The sequence below is a fragment of the Pygocentrus nattereri genome, chromosome 12 (genome assembly GCF_015220715.1).
Source record: "Pygocentrus nattereri isolate fPygNat1 chromosome 12, fPygNat1.pri, whole genome shotgun sequence".
In the NCBI taxonomy this organism is placed as follows: Eukaryota; Metazoa; Chordata; class Actinopteri; order Characiformes; family Serrasalmidae; genus Pygocentrus; species Pygocentrus nattereri.
Genome location: NC_051222.1, coordinates 6,760,496 through 6,775,742, shown reverse-complemented (window position 1 = coordinate 6,775,742; position 15,247 = coordinate 6,760,496). Strand labels below are relative to the sequence as shown.

The 15,247-nt window shown below is 36.8% G+C and overlaps 1 protein-coding gene across 7 annotated transcripts in view; it reads right to left on the bottom strand.

Annotated features, from left to right (window-relative positions):
• The window catches only part of LOC108413716 (NACHT, LRR and PYD domains-containing protein 3-like), a 135,344-nt gene that overhangs the window by 86,980 nt on the left and 33,117 nt on the right, over nucleotides 1–15,247 (bottom strand). Inside the window, exons 14-17 of one of the 7 annotated variants that reach the window (XM_037543563.1) lie at nucleotides 14,231–14,404; nucleotides 9,823–9,996; nucleotides 7,115–7,288; nucleotides 3,514–3,687 (exon numbers count right to left, since the gene is read on the bottom strand). The exons of 5 other annotated variants lie outside the window; for them this stretch is intronic. In XM_037543563.1, the coding sequence (XP_037399460.1) occupies nucleotides 3,514–3,687; nucleotides 7,115–7,288; nucleotides 9,823–9,996; nucleotides 14,231–14,404 (696 nt within the window). The remainder of the gene's footprint in view (nucleotides 1–3,513; nucleotides 3,688–7,114; nucleotides 7,289–9,822; nucleotides 9,997–14,230; nucleotides 14,405–15,247) is intronic. One more of the 7 variants, XM_037543564.1, reaches the window with a different exon arrangement.

The window sequence follows — 15,247 nt, the reverse complement described above, 5'->3', positions numbered from 1 at the left end:
ATTCTGCCTAATTAATGCATAATTACCTATGTTCTATTGAATTCATCATAAAATGTTGCCTGGTCAAATTCTGTGTATTATGTGTAAATATGCTGAAAAAAATGTCGTTGTGGTAGATCAAGATAAAAAAAATGTTCTCAGTAAGTATTTACAGCTGATGATAAGGGAGAGTGTTTTTTGTTGTTGTTAATTTATTTATGGAAATCTTCATTAAACTGACCAATTTCTAGTGTTTGTTGAATGTTTTTGATCATTTTAGGAGGGTTAGAGATACTGGGACTGTAGTGGGTGATGGTAATGAAACCACAGTAATGTATGCATGTGTATGCATTACAGGCATATCAGTAACATGTTTATTAAAAAAATCCAAAATCCAGAGTTTCCAAAACCGGAATCAGAATCTTGAAAAACTATTAAAGATCTGGTTTCCACCAGAAGTGTCTACAACAGATAAACAGAACTTAAAGCTTTGAGAGAGAGAGAGAGAGAGAGAGAGAGAGAGAGAGAGGAGGAGGAGAAAATCAAGCTCCACTCTTGCTTCAGATCTGAAAACACCCAAAGGTGCTTCTGTCCATCCTTCCACTGTGAGAAGACAACTCAGAGCTATGGGTGTGAAAGGATGTGTAGCTGTCAAGAAGCTTTAACTGAGAAGCTTTTATGGAGTGCAGAGCAGTGCAATTGTAAAGGCAGAGTTAGACTGAATAAATCAAAAGTTAGGTAGGCTACAGCAACCAGATCAACTTCTCTTATTAATATCAGCATTTAGTTATGCTATTATAATAATAATAATAATAATAATAATAATTATTATTATTATTATTATTATTATTATTATTATTATACCATCTATTTTTTAATGATTATTACTAACCTGTTAGTGTTATTGTTTTATTTAAGTATCACTACATGTGGAAATCAAAATGATCTACAGCCCTAAAAATAACATGGAAACAAGAAGCAAATCTAATAGAATTTGGATATGTTGGAAACATGTTCACAAAGCATCCATGAACAGCACAGTGGGATTTAATGAACTGATGCATTAATACAAAATTCAGTTGATATGTTCCATCATATGTGTGAGGACATGCTCACAGTGGCTTTGCCAAGAGTGCACTTGGAACAAAACAATTAAAGTAGGAATTTCAGACATCCCTTTATATCAGCTGCATTTTAGAGAAGCACTGTATTTTTTTGGCAAAAAAAAAAATGAAGATTTCCTGATTTGACACTTTGGGAAAAACTGTCACAGCTGTACAAATGTACCATAGCTTTCCCACCTGGGACTTCCTAACTTTTTCTTGTTGTGTGTATGAACAGTATTTTACAATGGCTTTGAAAGTGTTTTAGCCAATCATTTGTTGTTAGACATTCCACTAATTCTATTAACTATATAATGTTCTGTGCATAAGCATCCAATTTACATGTAGCCACAACTGAAATTATAATATTTTTGGTTGTCAGCAATAACAAAATCAATTGTTTTGTATAACTGAAAATATTTAAATTTATATATTTAACTAAGATAAAATATATCATAAAATATTATTTGCAAAACAGCCTTGTGAGACATTAGTGACATGTCATTTGGGCAGGTCTGAGGAGGTGGCAGTGTCAGCGTATTTTTCGACCAGATTTCGAAGGTCACTCCCCCATTTTTAAGACAGTTTTGGAAATTCTTGTTTGTTTAATAATCTCCTCATAAATTAGATTTTCAGTCAAATGACATGAGGTGCAATTAATTCTTTAGTAGATACAACCCCATTTCCAAAAAAGTTGAGATGCAGGACAAAATGTAAATGAATACAAAATGTAATGATGTGCAAACTATTTAAACGCTACATTTAACTGAAAATAGCACAAAGACAACATATCAAATGTTGAAACTGAGAAATATTCTTATTTTTTTAATAATATATGGCCATTGTGAATTTGATCCCAACAGCACATTTGAAAAAAGTTGGGACGGGGCAAGTTGACCCCTGTGTTTAACACCTCTTCTTTTAACACCACTGTTAGCATTTGAGAACCGAGGACACAAATTACTGTAGTTTTGAAAGTGAAATGTTTTCCACTCTTTTTTGATATAGGATTTCAGCTGATCAACAGTTCGTGGTCTCCTTTGTCGTATTCATCATTTTATAATGCGACAAATGTTTTAGTGGGTGACAGGTCTGGACTGCAGGGAGGCCAGTTTATCACCCTGACTCTTTTAATACAGAGCCATGCTGTTGTAATACAGGCAGAATGTGGTTTGCTGAAATAAACAAGGCCTTCCCTGAAAATGACATCATCTGGATGGCAGCATATGTTGGCCAACACACGTATCTGTCATTTAGCATTAATAATGCCTTTACAGAGGTGCACGTCACCCATGCCATGTGCACTAATGCACCCCTACAGCATCATGAATGCTGGCTTTTGAACTATGCACTCATAATGGTCTTTCATAATGAGTGGTCTTTAGCCCGGAGGACACTGAGTCCATGATTTCTGAAAAGAATTTCAAATGCTGACTCGTCGGACTGCAGGACACGTTTCTGCTTCACCTCAGTCCATTTTAAATGGACTTGGGCCCAAAAAGTTGGGAGCATTCCTGATTCCTGTTTATACAGGATTTCTTTGCGTTTTAGAGCTGTAACTTGTATTTGTGGAAGCAGCGACAAACTGTTTTTATAGACAGTGGTTTTTAGAAGTGTTACTGAGTCCATGCAGTGACTTCCACTATAGAATCATGTCTGTTTTTAATGCAGTGCCACCGGAGGACCCAAAGATCATGACTAGCATATACTGGTTTTTGGGTTTGTCCCTTGCATACAGAGATTTCTCTGGATTCTCTGAAACCTTTAATGATATTACATATCGTAGATGATGAAAAGCAAAAGTTCTTTGATATTTTAGGTAGAGTCTTTCACAGAGTGGTGAACACCTCCCCATCTTTACTTCTAAAAGACTCTGAGTTGTTCTATTTATACCCAATCATGTTACAGACCTGCTGCCAATTAACCACCAGGTGATTTTATAGCATTTCACAACTTTACCAGCGTTTTGTTGCTCCATCCCAAGTTTTTTGAAAAATGTTATTGGTATCAAATTCAAAACGGGCATATATTTTTTAAAAAACAATCATATTGTCAACATTTGATATGCTGTCTTTGTACTATCGTCAATGAAATACAGGGTTTAAATGATTTGTACACCATTGCATTTTGTTTTTAATTTACATTTTGCACAGCATCCCAACTTTTTTGGAAATGGGGTTGTATCTACTAAAAAATTAATAACTTGTACTTCATGTGACTGAAAATCTAATTAATGAGGAATGATCTCTGATATTTACACAGTACTGCACAGAAACAGATAATAGGAATGTGTTACACTCCACATGAGGTATTTTCATTCTTTTAATACAGGAATTTTCTTTTATGGACAGAATATTTTATGATAGTATATACTTGCTCATCTGTTTTGATATAGCGCTGCATATCAAGAACAACATTACAGAAGACTCACCTGAGTATCTCCAGTTTACAGTGTGGACTCTTCAGTCCAGCAGAGAGCAGCTCTGCTCCTGAATCCTGAAGGTCATTGTTGCTCAGGTCCAGCTCTTTCAGGGAGGAGTTTTCCGCTTGTAATACTGATCCTAGATTTTCACAAGATTTTTCCCCAAGGTTACAGGAATCTAGTCTGCAAAGGGAGAATACAGCATCTTACAAAACAGTAAATGGAAACCGAAACAGAAACTGAATATGGCTGAATATTATTGAAGTAGTCACTGTAAAACTACTAATTGCTATGGAAATGTACGTTGCTAGAATTTCTGTTATGAACTTTAAATGCTGTTCTGTTAAAGATGTAATGTGTGTGTCCACCACTGTTTGATTAACAGAGTTCCTCTGTATACTGGGAAAGGAAATAACTGATGCGGTTGGTTGTTTATACATAACTTATATCCACTGGAGGAAAATAGGTCCAAACCCAAATTTCTCTAAGACAGACGTCATGTGGCCACTCAATCTGATCAAAAGCACATTGTGCATCGAGAGAGATGACAGCAGCTTCCGTTCTTAGGTTTGGCGTATAGATTGTTAAAGAGGCGACAGAGATTGAAGAAAGTATGTCTACCTGGCATGAAACCTGACTGATCAGGAGGTACAACTGAGCCTGTGTTTTCTTTTGACCTATTCACAAGTATTTTCCCCAGCAGTTTGGTCTCAGGTATTAACGAAACAGGTCGATAGGATGAGACTAATAAAGGGTCCTGACCTGGTTTTGCTATCAGAGCAATTTTGGCTTTGTACAATATTGGAGGAAGATGAGATGTTTCCAGTGAAAGCTGAAACATGCGTAGTAGTAGTGGACAAACGTCTTTGCTATATTTTTTATAAAATCCTATAAATCCATCTGGGCCTGGGGCTTTATTGTTTGGAAATGAAAAAATGGCTGCATGCATGTCCTCCAGCGTTATGTCTGCATCTAAAAATTCCACAGCCCCTTCACTCAGATTTGGAACGCTGAACTTGGAGGCAAAACTGTTCATGTCACTTTGTCCACCTTTGCACTGGGATTCATAAATTTCTGTGTAAAAATCAGCAAAACACTGATTTGTTGCTTTAGGGTCTGTCAAGTTGGAGCCATTGCTTGATTTTATGCGACGTATGGCTCGGGCAGCTTGGGTTTTCCTCAACCTATCGGGCAAATAGTTTATGTGGTTTGTCGACTATTTCAAAGGGTTTTTTTTCCTGTTGAAGTCATTTAAAAACATCTTTAGACATGATCTGGTTTTACTCGTATTTTAGTTTGATTATATTATTCAGTATGCTAGTCTTTTTAGTTGCTCTGTATGTTTCTTCTAATTTAGTTAATTTGTCATTCATTTCTTTATTTCTTTTTTTTTTTAACTTTTTATTTTTCCTTTGCTTGTTTTTACTTTGTGATGCTTCATATGCTATTATGTCTCCTCTAAGGACTGCTTTCATAAACTCCCAAAGCATAGAGTCATGTACATGCCTTCATCATTTGTGTCTAAGAACTGCTATTTTCTCCGTTAGGAACTGACTGAAGTTCTTACTTTGCAACAGAGAATTATCTAAGCGCCAGCGATGTTCTCTTCTGACCACACTGAAATTTAACTCTACAGAGTGGGAGGCATGAGCCGATATTATTATGTTATGATCCTGGGATGAGGTGGCGGTGGAGATTAACTTTGAGTCTAGAAGAGAATAATCTATTCTAGAGTGGGATTTATGGACAGAGGAAAAGAAGGACCAGTGTCTGTCTGATGGACGAAGCAGTCTCCATATATCTACTATGTTTACACTATCCATATAGTTGCTATGATTTTGATGTACGAGTTTGGCTTGGTTGTCTGTCTAATACAGGGTCAAGGACACGGTCATCACTCTGTGATGAATCAGGAATTACAGCAAATGATTTCTGGAAGAATGCTGGGTCATCAAAATTCGGACCATAAATGTTAACGAGCGTAACGGGTGTCCAGTTGATTGTCCCCCACACTATACCGTATCTACCATTCTGGTCTGTAATGGTTTGCTTGTGTGTAAAAGGGGTGTTTTTGTTTCTGATTATAGCCACTCCTCTGGCCTTCATGCTGAAATTTGACTGATATACACATGACGCCCATGATGGAAAAAGCATTCTATGTGCTGTTTTTTAATGTTTTTCTTGGAGGAAACATGTTTCTGCTTTTAAGAGTTTTAAATGTGAATAAACTTTGCCTCTTTTTACCGGGTTGTTCAGACCTCGTACATTCCAGCTCACAAATCTTGTGAGCCTATTGCCATACTTGGCGTGCTGGGTATGTAGCGCATGAGTATTTCCTGTCATGTTATCGTAAAGAAACCTGTAACTGTACAACTGAGCTTTAAACAACCTCCCCACTTCCCTGTCGTAACTAAACTACACCCTAATTAACACCAGCAGCAAACTAAACTGTATATGCTGTGCACCTTCTTATGAGCTGAATTAGCTACGTCAAGATAAAGTCTGTCCCCTTCTTGTGAAAACACAAGTAAAATTTAAGTCCTCGCCCTTTAGACGAAACTGAAAGTAGTGCTGTACAGTCTGTCTTTCGTTCTCTACCGTTTCTCCGTGTCTGAGCATTAGCAGGCTCACCAGTCTTTCACCTTCACATGAAGGAACTTCTCTGCTTCTGCTGGTGTAGTGGAGCTTGATGTGTCGTCTCCTGCAGTTACAATGAACCTCGCAGGATGTCGAAAACCACATCTTATGTCCCTTTGACTGCATTTCCTCCTGATTTCACTGAATGCTTGCCTTTTTCTGATGGTATCAGAGGCCAGGTCTGGATAGACAGACACCTGGGATCCCTTGTAATGGAGCCATTTCTTTTGTCTAGCCAAACGTAACACAAGTTCTTTGACCTGATAGTGATGGAGCTGGACCATGATAGGCCTTGTCTTACACTCAATGGCCAGCTGCAGGCTCCTGTGTGTGCGGTCGACCTGAATTGGCTTGCTAAAATGCTCATTTCCCAGAATTTCAGGGATTAATCTGGCAACAAATATGTAAAACTAGAAATGTGTATTGCTAGAATTTCTGTTATGAGCCCCTGTTTCTGTTACAGATGCAATCTGTGTGTCCACCACTGTTTGATTAACATAATATCAACATTATAACATAAAATCAGAACATAAACAGCTAATAAATGTGGCAGCGGAAATTAGCATTACTGTAGCAGTAGTACATTCCTGAGACATCTGAAAAAGTTCAAACATTTGTGCATTAAATACTGCTATGTAAAGATACGTAAAACAAAAAAAAAGGAAAAATCTCAAATACACTGGGCTTTATTTTGTTTTATTAGTTGCATTGGTCAGTTATTAATCTCAGCACCAGACGTCTGACAGGCTTGATGAATATTCCAAAACAGTCATTTTGGGAGGGACACTTTTATTCAGCTTTGTCTATTTCTCCTTTTTCAGTTTTCCCTCATGCTGCACTTTCGTACATTTCATACATTCTTGTCATCTAGGAATTTTATTTTTAGCATGGAATATTGTAAAATCTTTTAAATTCATGCTTTGATATGAAAGATGTGTTGGTGAAGCACTGAATATCAAGAAGGAAGTCTTACCTGAGTCTCTCCAGTTTACAGTGTGGACTCCTCAGTACAGCAGACAGCAGCTCTGCTCCTGAATCCTGAAGGTCATTGTTGCTGAGGTCCAGCTCTTTCAGGGAGGAGTTTACCAGCTGTAAAGCTGATCCCAGACTTTCACAAGATGATCTCCCAATTTTACATGAAGATAGTCTGCAAAGAGTGAATATATACCTTATAAAAGCAAATTAGAAAAAAGGATTTACATTGTAATGTTAGACAACACACTTAGAACTTATCTTGCATGTCTGTAGCCTAGTAAGATGGTTCAACTGGGTGACAGTAGCATAAATAAAGGCAATAAAATCAGCAGCTTGTTATGTTTTCTCACAAAGTTCTTCAAGTTTGCTTTTAATATTCCTTCAGTAAAGTGGCAGTTTAATCAGCTGTAGATGTTTAACTCATGCTTTCATCTTTCTTACCATGTATATGCAGCATTGCAGCTTCTATACAGAAATATTTTCATGTAAAACAGCTAGAACAGTTCGTTAATCCAGAATAATTAATTTTGTTATTAGTTAAATTTGATATTTCTCTCTATGAATTCCAGAGGTATTTCAGTTTCAGGATCAGGAACTAGAGCACTGAGGGTGTGCTAGCATGAATGCTTTCATTGCTGTTTTCTACAGCTTTCCATTGGATTTGTAGATTCTTGGTAAACAAGTAAAATAATCAGACTGTCAAGCCTATTTTTGCTGGATCAGCTGCCTGGCATTATGTGCAGGGTACTCAAGCTGCCCTGACCAAGGTGTTGCCTGAATTTTACAAACCAGAAATGTTTTATCATAAAATGTTTTGATATTTATATTAAAATTAAAAATAAAGGGTGTTTTTAAATTTTAAAAGGACTCTTACTGTGACAGCAGTCAGACAACATCTAGCCTAGACGTTCTAAGAAAAAGTTATCCACTCTGCTGTCAGCATCCCAAATGAGAAGAAAAGGATTTACTCCAAAATGATTGATATGCTGTGTCTACTGTTGGGAATGATTCAGTGAAGACAGATTTAGCTCGGTCAGTATTGAGCACTAAATTCACACAGTAACAGCACAATATGAGACGCACTCAAAGTTCATTTCAACATGCACACACTCACCAAAGCTTGCTCACCAAGAATGATGTATAAAGTCAAATTCATTACATTCATTAAAATATCTGCCTTCTTGTTGATTTGTTTAAAAATGATTGATGTGCTGTATCTAATGCTGGGAATGAATCCAGATTTAACGAGATCAGTTCTGAACACTGTATTTGGACCATAACAGATTTTAAGGGTGTTACTAGCACAGTATAAGACAGAACAAACATCCTGTGTAAAATCAAACGTTTTTTTTCATTGAGGGTGTAAAAATGTGAGCAACACCACTTCTTCTCCAGTTGCCAGCATATATGCTAATACCACCAGCAGTACAGCTTCCATTCTAGATAATATTACACTGGCTAAATCTTTACAGTTCTTTTGTGGATTTAACATTCCTCCAGCAACATAACAAATTCTAGCCTAATTCTTCTTACTGATCACTACTATGCAAAACTAATGCGAGCTAGAGTCGAGGAAATTTCACTAAATCACTTTACATTTTGTGCTTTACCTAAATACATAATATTTTGGGATAATATGATAATAGGGGCCTTTTTACCCCACAGATCTAATTTTAATTTTCATTTCAAAACATAAAAACTTCTCTGCACAACCCATCCATAACAGAATATTTTTAACTTTATATTTTTAAACTTTCCTTATAGGCCCTAATATGTATGCATATATCATCGTCATCCAATAAAAAAATCACTTTAATTAACTCATCCCAAAGCCACATTATATCAAATTAAATTTCACAATTAATTTGACCACAGCCGTTCTGTAAATTTATCAAGATCAGATCTGGGCCCCTCAACTGATCAAGAGAGAAATGACCCATTACATGTTTCAAAGACTATGCTACTTCCATTTCTTTCATTATTTATTATTTTAGTCCTACACTGATGAATGATGATGATAGACTTTGCTTCGTTTAAGTAGGTGAACTTAAGCATGTGTGTTTCAACAACTGGTGTCAGGAACCGAGAATCAGTCAGTCACTGAATCAATAAATCAACAAGAGGCCGTGGACCGTGGTGTAATAGTATAATACTGGAAATATGTTTACAGAGCTTTTGGCCAATTTTCTGCTTTCTCACTGAGTTGTCAACCTCCAGTTTGTCAGAAAGGTCACTGAAGTGGCTTGTCCTCATCAATACTTAGTCCAATTATGTCTGAAGCCTGCTGGGTAATGTCACATGATTTAGTCGTTTGTGTTAAATCGCGATGTCACCTCTGTGCTATTAGGTCGTCTCTCTTCTGTTTAGAATGACAGTCACCAAGTACACTGTTGTAGTTGTTGCATTGGTCAGTTATTAATTTCAGCATAAGACTTCTGGTAGACAGGTTTGATTAATATTCCAAAACATATTCATAGTGGGAGGGATCTTTTATTTAGCCTCGTCTGTTTCACCTTTCTCTTTTCACCTTTTGGAGTTTTTCCCTCATGCTTCACTTTCGTACTCTTGGATCTTGTAATTTAAATTATAATTTAAATATAAAGTTTTCTTTTAAGCATGTTTGCTTCTTTAAATTCACCAAAAAACATCATTTTGTTGTAAAAAGATGAGCTGGTAAAGCCCTGAATATTAAGAATAAAATCTCACCTGAGTATCTCCAGTTTACAGTGTGGACTCCTCAGTCCAGCACACAGCAGCTCTGCTCCTGAATCCTGAAGGTCATTGTTGCTGAGGTCCAGCTCTTTCAGGGAGGAGTTTACCAGCTGTAAAGCTGATCCCAGACTTTCACAAGATGATCTCCCAATATTACATGAAGCTAGTCTGCAAAGAGTGAATATATACCTTATAAAAGCAAATTAGAAAAAAGGATTTACATTGTAATGTTAGACAACACACTTAGAACTTATCTTGCATGTCTGTAGCTTCAGATGGTTCAACTGGGTGACAGTAGGATAAATAAAGGCAATAAAATCAGCAGCTTGTTATGTTTTCTCACAAAGTTCTTCAAGTTTGCTTTTAATATTCCTTCAGTAAAGTGGCAGTTTAATCAGCTGTAGATGTTTAACTCATGCTTTCATCTTTCTTACCATGTATATGCAGCATTGCAGCTTCTTTACAGAAATATTGTCATGTAAAACAGCTAGAACAGTTCGTTAATCCAGAATAATTAATTTTGTTATTAGTTAAATTTAATATTTCTCTCTATGAATTCCAGAGGTATTTCAGTTTCAGGATCAGGAAATAGAGCACTGAGGGTGTGGTAGCATGAACGCTTTCATTGCTGCTGTTTTCTATAGCTTTCCATTGGATTTGTAGATTCTTGGTAAACAAGTAAAATAATCAGACTGACAAGCCTATTTTTACTGGATCAGCTGCCTGACATTATGTGCAGGGTACTCAAGCTGCCCTGACCAAGGTGTTGTCCGAATTTTACCAACCAGAAATGTTTTATCATAAAATGTTTTGATATTTATAGTAAAATAAAAAATAAAGGGTGTTTTTAAATTTTAAAAGGACTCTTACTGTGACAGCAGTCAGACAACATCTAGCCTAGACGTTCTAAGAAAAAGTTATCCACTCTGCTGTCAGCATCCCAAATGAGAAGAAGAGGATTTACTCCAAAATGATTGATATGCTGTGTCTACTGTTGGGAATGATTCAGTGCAGACAGATTTAGCTCGGTCAGTATTGAGCACTAAATTCACACAGTAACAGCACAATATGAGACGCACTCAAAGTTCATTTCAACATCTGCACACTCACCAAAGCTTGCTCACCAAGAATGACGTATAAAGTCAAATTTAAAAATGTATTCCAAACAGTGGAACAGTTACTACACATTCATGATTAAGAAGAGCTGATACCCATTACTGTAAATCACAGGAGAACCTTAACTGGACATGCTGGTCAGGCCTAAAACACAGGTCACTTACTCAAAGACATATGCAGACAGGTTCCACTGATAAGAGATATACTGTACACACATATTGGCAGCATCTGTCACTTTGTTCTCTCATCATCTTAAATTTTAAGGTGACAGAAGGGCTCCTTTTTAGAGCACTGCCATGAAATCCACTCTTAGGTCCTAAAACAACCTGTCACTGGATGAGAAGTGTCAGTGTGAAAGACGGTTTAGTTTAACCAAAGAAAAGTGAGTTGTGTTCAGCTTACTGTGTAGAATAATTTAAAATAAACAAAATTCATTAAAATTAAGAGTAATTAGTCAATCTTAATCATGAGTTCACAGTCTAATTAGTAGAAAATGATCATTTCACTAGAAGAACACAAAGCAGTGATTAATTAATAACAATAAATCCATCCATCCATCCATCCATTCTCTAAGCTGCTTCTCCGTCAGGGTCACAGGGGGGTGCTGGAGCCTATCCCAGCAGTCTACGGGCGGAAGGCAGCATATACCCTGGACAGGTCGCCAGTCCATCGCAGGGCAGACAGACAGACGCAGACAGTCACTCACACCTAGGTGCAATTTAGCATGTCCAATTGGCCTGACTGCATGTCTTTGGACTGTGGGAGGAAACCGGAGAACCCGGAGGAACCCCACGCAGACACGGGGAGAACATGCAAACTCCACACAGAGAGGACCCCGGTCACCTGGCAGGAGAATCGAACCAAGGGCCTCCTTGCTTTGATGCGACAGCTCTACCCACCACGCCACCGTGCCACGCTTAACAATAAATCAGTAGAATAATTTACAGATAAATAAAAGGAGAAATTCATAAGTACTAGTTTGTATGTTATTTATATGAGTAAAATCTCTTCATTAGTGGTGTAAAAATCAGCAATTAGTTCACAGTTAATGAGAAACTAAGCTGAACCAATGACAACGTAACTATCAGTTATCAATTACCAATCACTTAAACAGTAATTCATGTTTAATGAGCAGTTAATTATTATATTAGTATTTAATTGCTTATTCTAATTTAATTACTTATTGTCAAATAATTATCCATTAATGTGCAATCCTTAACAGAAAGTGTCACTGATTCTTCTTAATAGGTAGGTTGGCTGATGTTCATGAGCCAAAATGTATTTTATTTTAGTTTGTTTATTTGTTTGTTTGTTGGAAGCAACAGACAAAAAAAACACTAACACTGTTTACTTGCATGAAGCTGGTACTTTGTTGGGGAACTAAAACACTGAGACACTGAAATGAAATAATAGACTGTGGGAAGAATTAACAGCATTTAGAAGAGTAACACAAATTGCCACAGTAAATCTAGAAATCTAGAACGTCCTACTAACATGATTCTCATGTCCTACAAGAATATATCAGAGGGTCCTATTCTAGCTCATTCCTAGTAACAATGCAGGTGTGTTTGCAGTCACAAATCTCACATATTTGAAGTAAAAAGTCAAAAATCATACCTGATATAAGAAGGCACTCTTTTTATAGTGAGCTTGGCAGAAAGGCACTTTCTATTCTAATGTTTTAGGCTTTAAGTTGAAGGATTTATTAAAAGATTTACTAAAAACTGCAACATACAAATCTGGGGATCAAGTTACATGCATACCCATATGATATTAGACTATTTCTATTGAAATGGGGTGAAAAATCATATTCCAATGACACTGACATGGTGATGGCGTGTTAGGGTGTGTTGCACTGGTACGAGCAGATCAGATACAGCAGTGTTGCTGGAGTTCAGTGTCACTGCTGGACTAAGACTAGTCCACCAATCAAAAATACCCAGCCAACTGTGTCCTGTGACCACTGATGAAGGACTAAATGATGACCAACACAAACTGCAGCAGCAGATGAGCTACTGTTTCTGACTTCACATCTACAAGGTCAACCAACAAAGTAGGAGGGTCTAACAGAGCAGACGGTGAGCTGATACAGAGTTTAAAAACTCCAGCAGCCCTGCCATTTCTAGGGTTTCTAAAATGCAGCATATTTAATGCTGATGTTATCACTCCTTAATGCTTTTTACTGGTAGTTTGATTTCTGCACTGTAAACATGGTTCTGTACAAACAGTTTACATCTGCAACTGAACAAGATTCTGTGCTTTTATAAATAATAATGTTATGCCAGTTATTATTGAGATCATATAAATCATCATAAGTACAATAATAACAATATGATTATTAGATGCAGAGACTGGTTAAGAAGACAAACTGTTTCACCCACTTCCATTCAGTAAATATACCAACTTCCATTATTTCATATTCATTTTCAGGTGTCCAGTTTCTACACAAATAAAAATATTGACCCACACACACCAGCGCAACACACACAGACACATCACCACCACGTCACTGTCACTGCAGTGCTGGGAATGATCCTCCACCCAAATAGGACCTGCTCTGTGGTGATCCTGTGGAGGTTCTGACGATTGAAAATCAGGGGACTAACAAAGTATGTAGAGAAACTGTAGAACTACAAAGTGCATCTATATGATAAGTGGAGCTGATAAAATAGACAATAAGTGTAGAAACGAGTAGATTTTAATATTATGGTGTACTGGTGAACACTAATGTGCTCTCTGTAGCTGTAGATCTTTAAATGGGAGAAAAAAATCCCAAATGGAGGAGTTACAAAATATTTTCTGATAAGACCGACTGCGAAAGCTGGTTTGCAGAGAAAGTATTCTGAAGTGTGGAGCTGATGTGCTGTAGCTGAAGTTTTTTTTAATTCATTAGGGATATTATCCGACCTAAAGCAAATTAATCTTTCTGGTTTTCAGACTAAATCAGTCCACAATGTACCAATGCTAGCAAGCTTCTGTGTTCACTGACATTAGTTACCCAGTAAGCTTTGTTAAAGTCTGCCTGTGTCATCATTTTATTTCTGACATCTTTTACAACTCAAGCACCAGCTGACAGGCATTACAGCCTACGTATCATGTATACATGTGTTTTTTTGGGGATAAAGCTTTGCAGGTAACACTGAAGGGAGGGGCTACATTTAAAATAGATTCTGCCAAAATCAAAGATCCACCTTTAAATAATGGTCTAAGAATTTTGAGTGCAGAATTAACGGTGCTTTCACAGCCTAACTTTTTCCATGTGGGAATGAATTTACAGAAAGCTTACCTGAGAATCTCCAGTACACAGTTTGAACTCTTCAATGCTGCAGTGACCAGCTTCCCTTCTGAGTCCTGCAGTCCAGTGTTACTGAGGTCCAGTTCTCTCAGAGGTGAGTTTGTTGATTTCAGAGCAGAGCAGAGAGTTTCACAGGAGTCCATAGTGAGTTTACAGCCAGTTAGTCTACAAGACAAAATGTTACAGTTAAAACAAAGACTGGAATTCTAGCTCACATGAAACAGGAATAACATTCCACCCTTTCCATTCCTTTCTCTGTCTTTGTTTTACTCTTTTAAAAATTCTGTATTTTCATTTCTGGATGTACATTAATTCCCATTGCTGAACTGAAACAAAACATATGCATGTATTTTTTCCTGCTGCTATACTGCAGTAGTATGTATTACTAACAATGGTTCCACATTTTCTCCACGCAAAGGATCATGTTACAGTGTTTCACATATTTATTGTCATTTCTATGCATTTCTAGGGTTTCTAAAATGCCACAGATTTAATGCTGATGTCATCATTTCTATAATGCTTTTTACTGTTAGTTTTATTTCTGCACTGCAAACATGGTTCTGTATAAACAGTTTAAATCTTCATGTAGACAAGATTCTGTGATCTGGGGAATATAATCTTATTCCTCTTATTAAGATTATACTATTATGATGAATTATGTAATCATAGCAATATTTTTTTCAGTAGTGCATGTCCATAAAAATATTTTTGTCCACAGACCAAATACAAATAGAGTCTCTAAAATAGGTGTATAATAAAATTAAAAACTTTTTTTTTTTTTCTGAATTATTTATCTGAGCAGACTGAGCTCAGATATTCTGGAGGACAGGGACTGCAGGGGGAAAAAGGGAAAGCCAAACATGATATAAACTTAACTAAATTTACAACCCACTATGTGTTGGAACCCACTATGATAGTTAAAACGTACTATGGAACATTTTTTTTGTTAAAACTGAAAGAAGTAGCATTATTGAGCATGGACACAGTAAAATATGGTGAGTGAACACC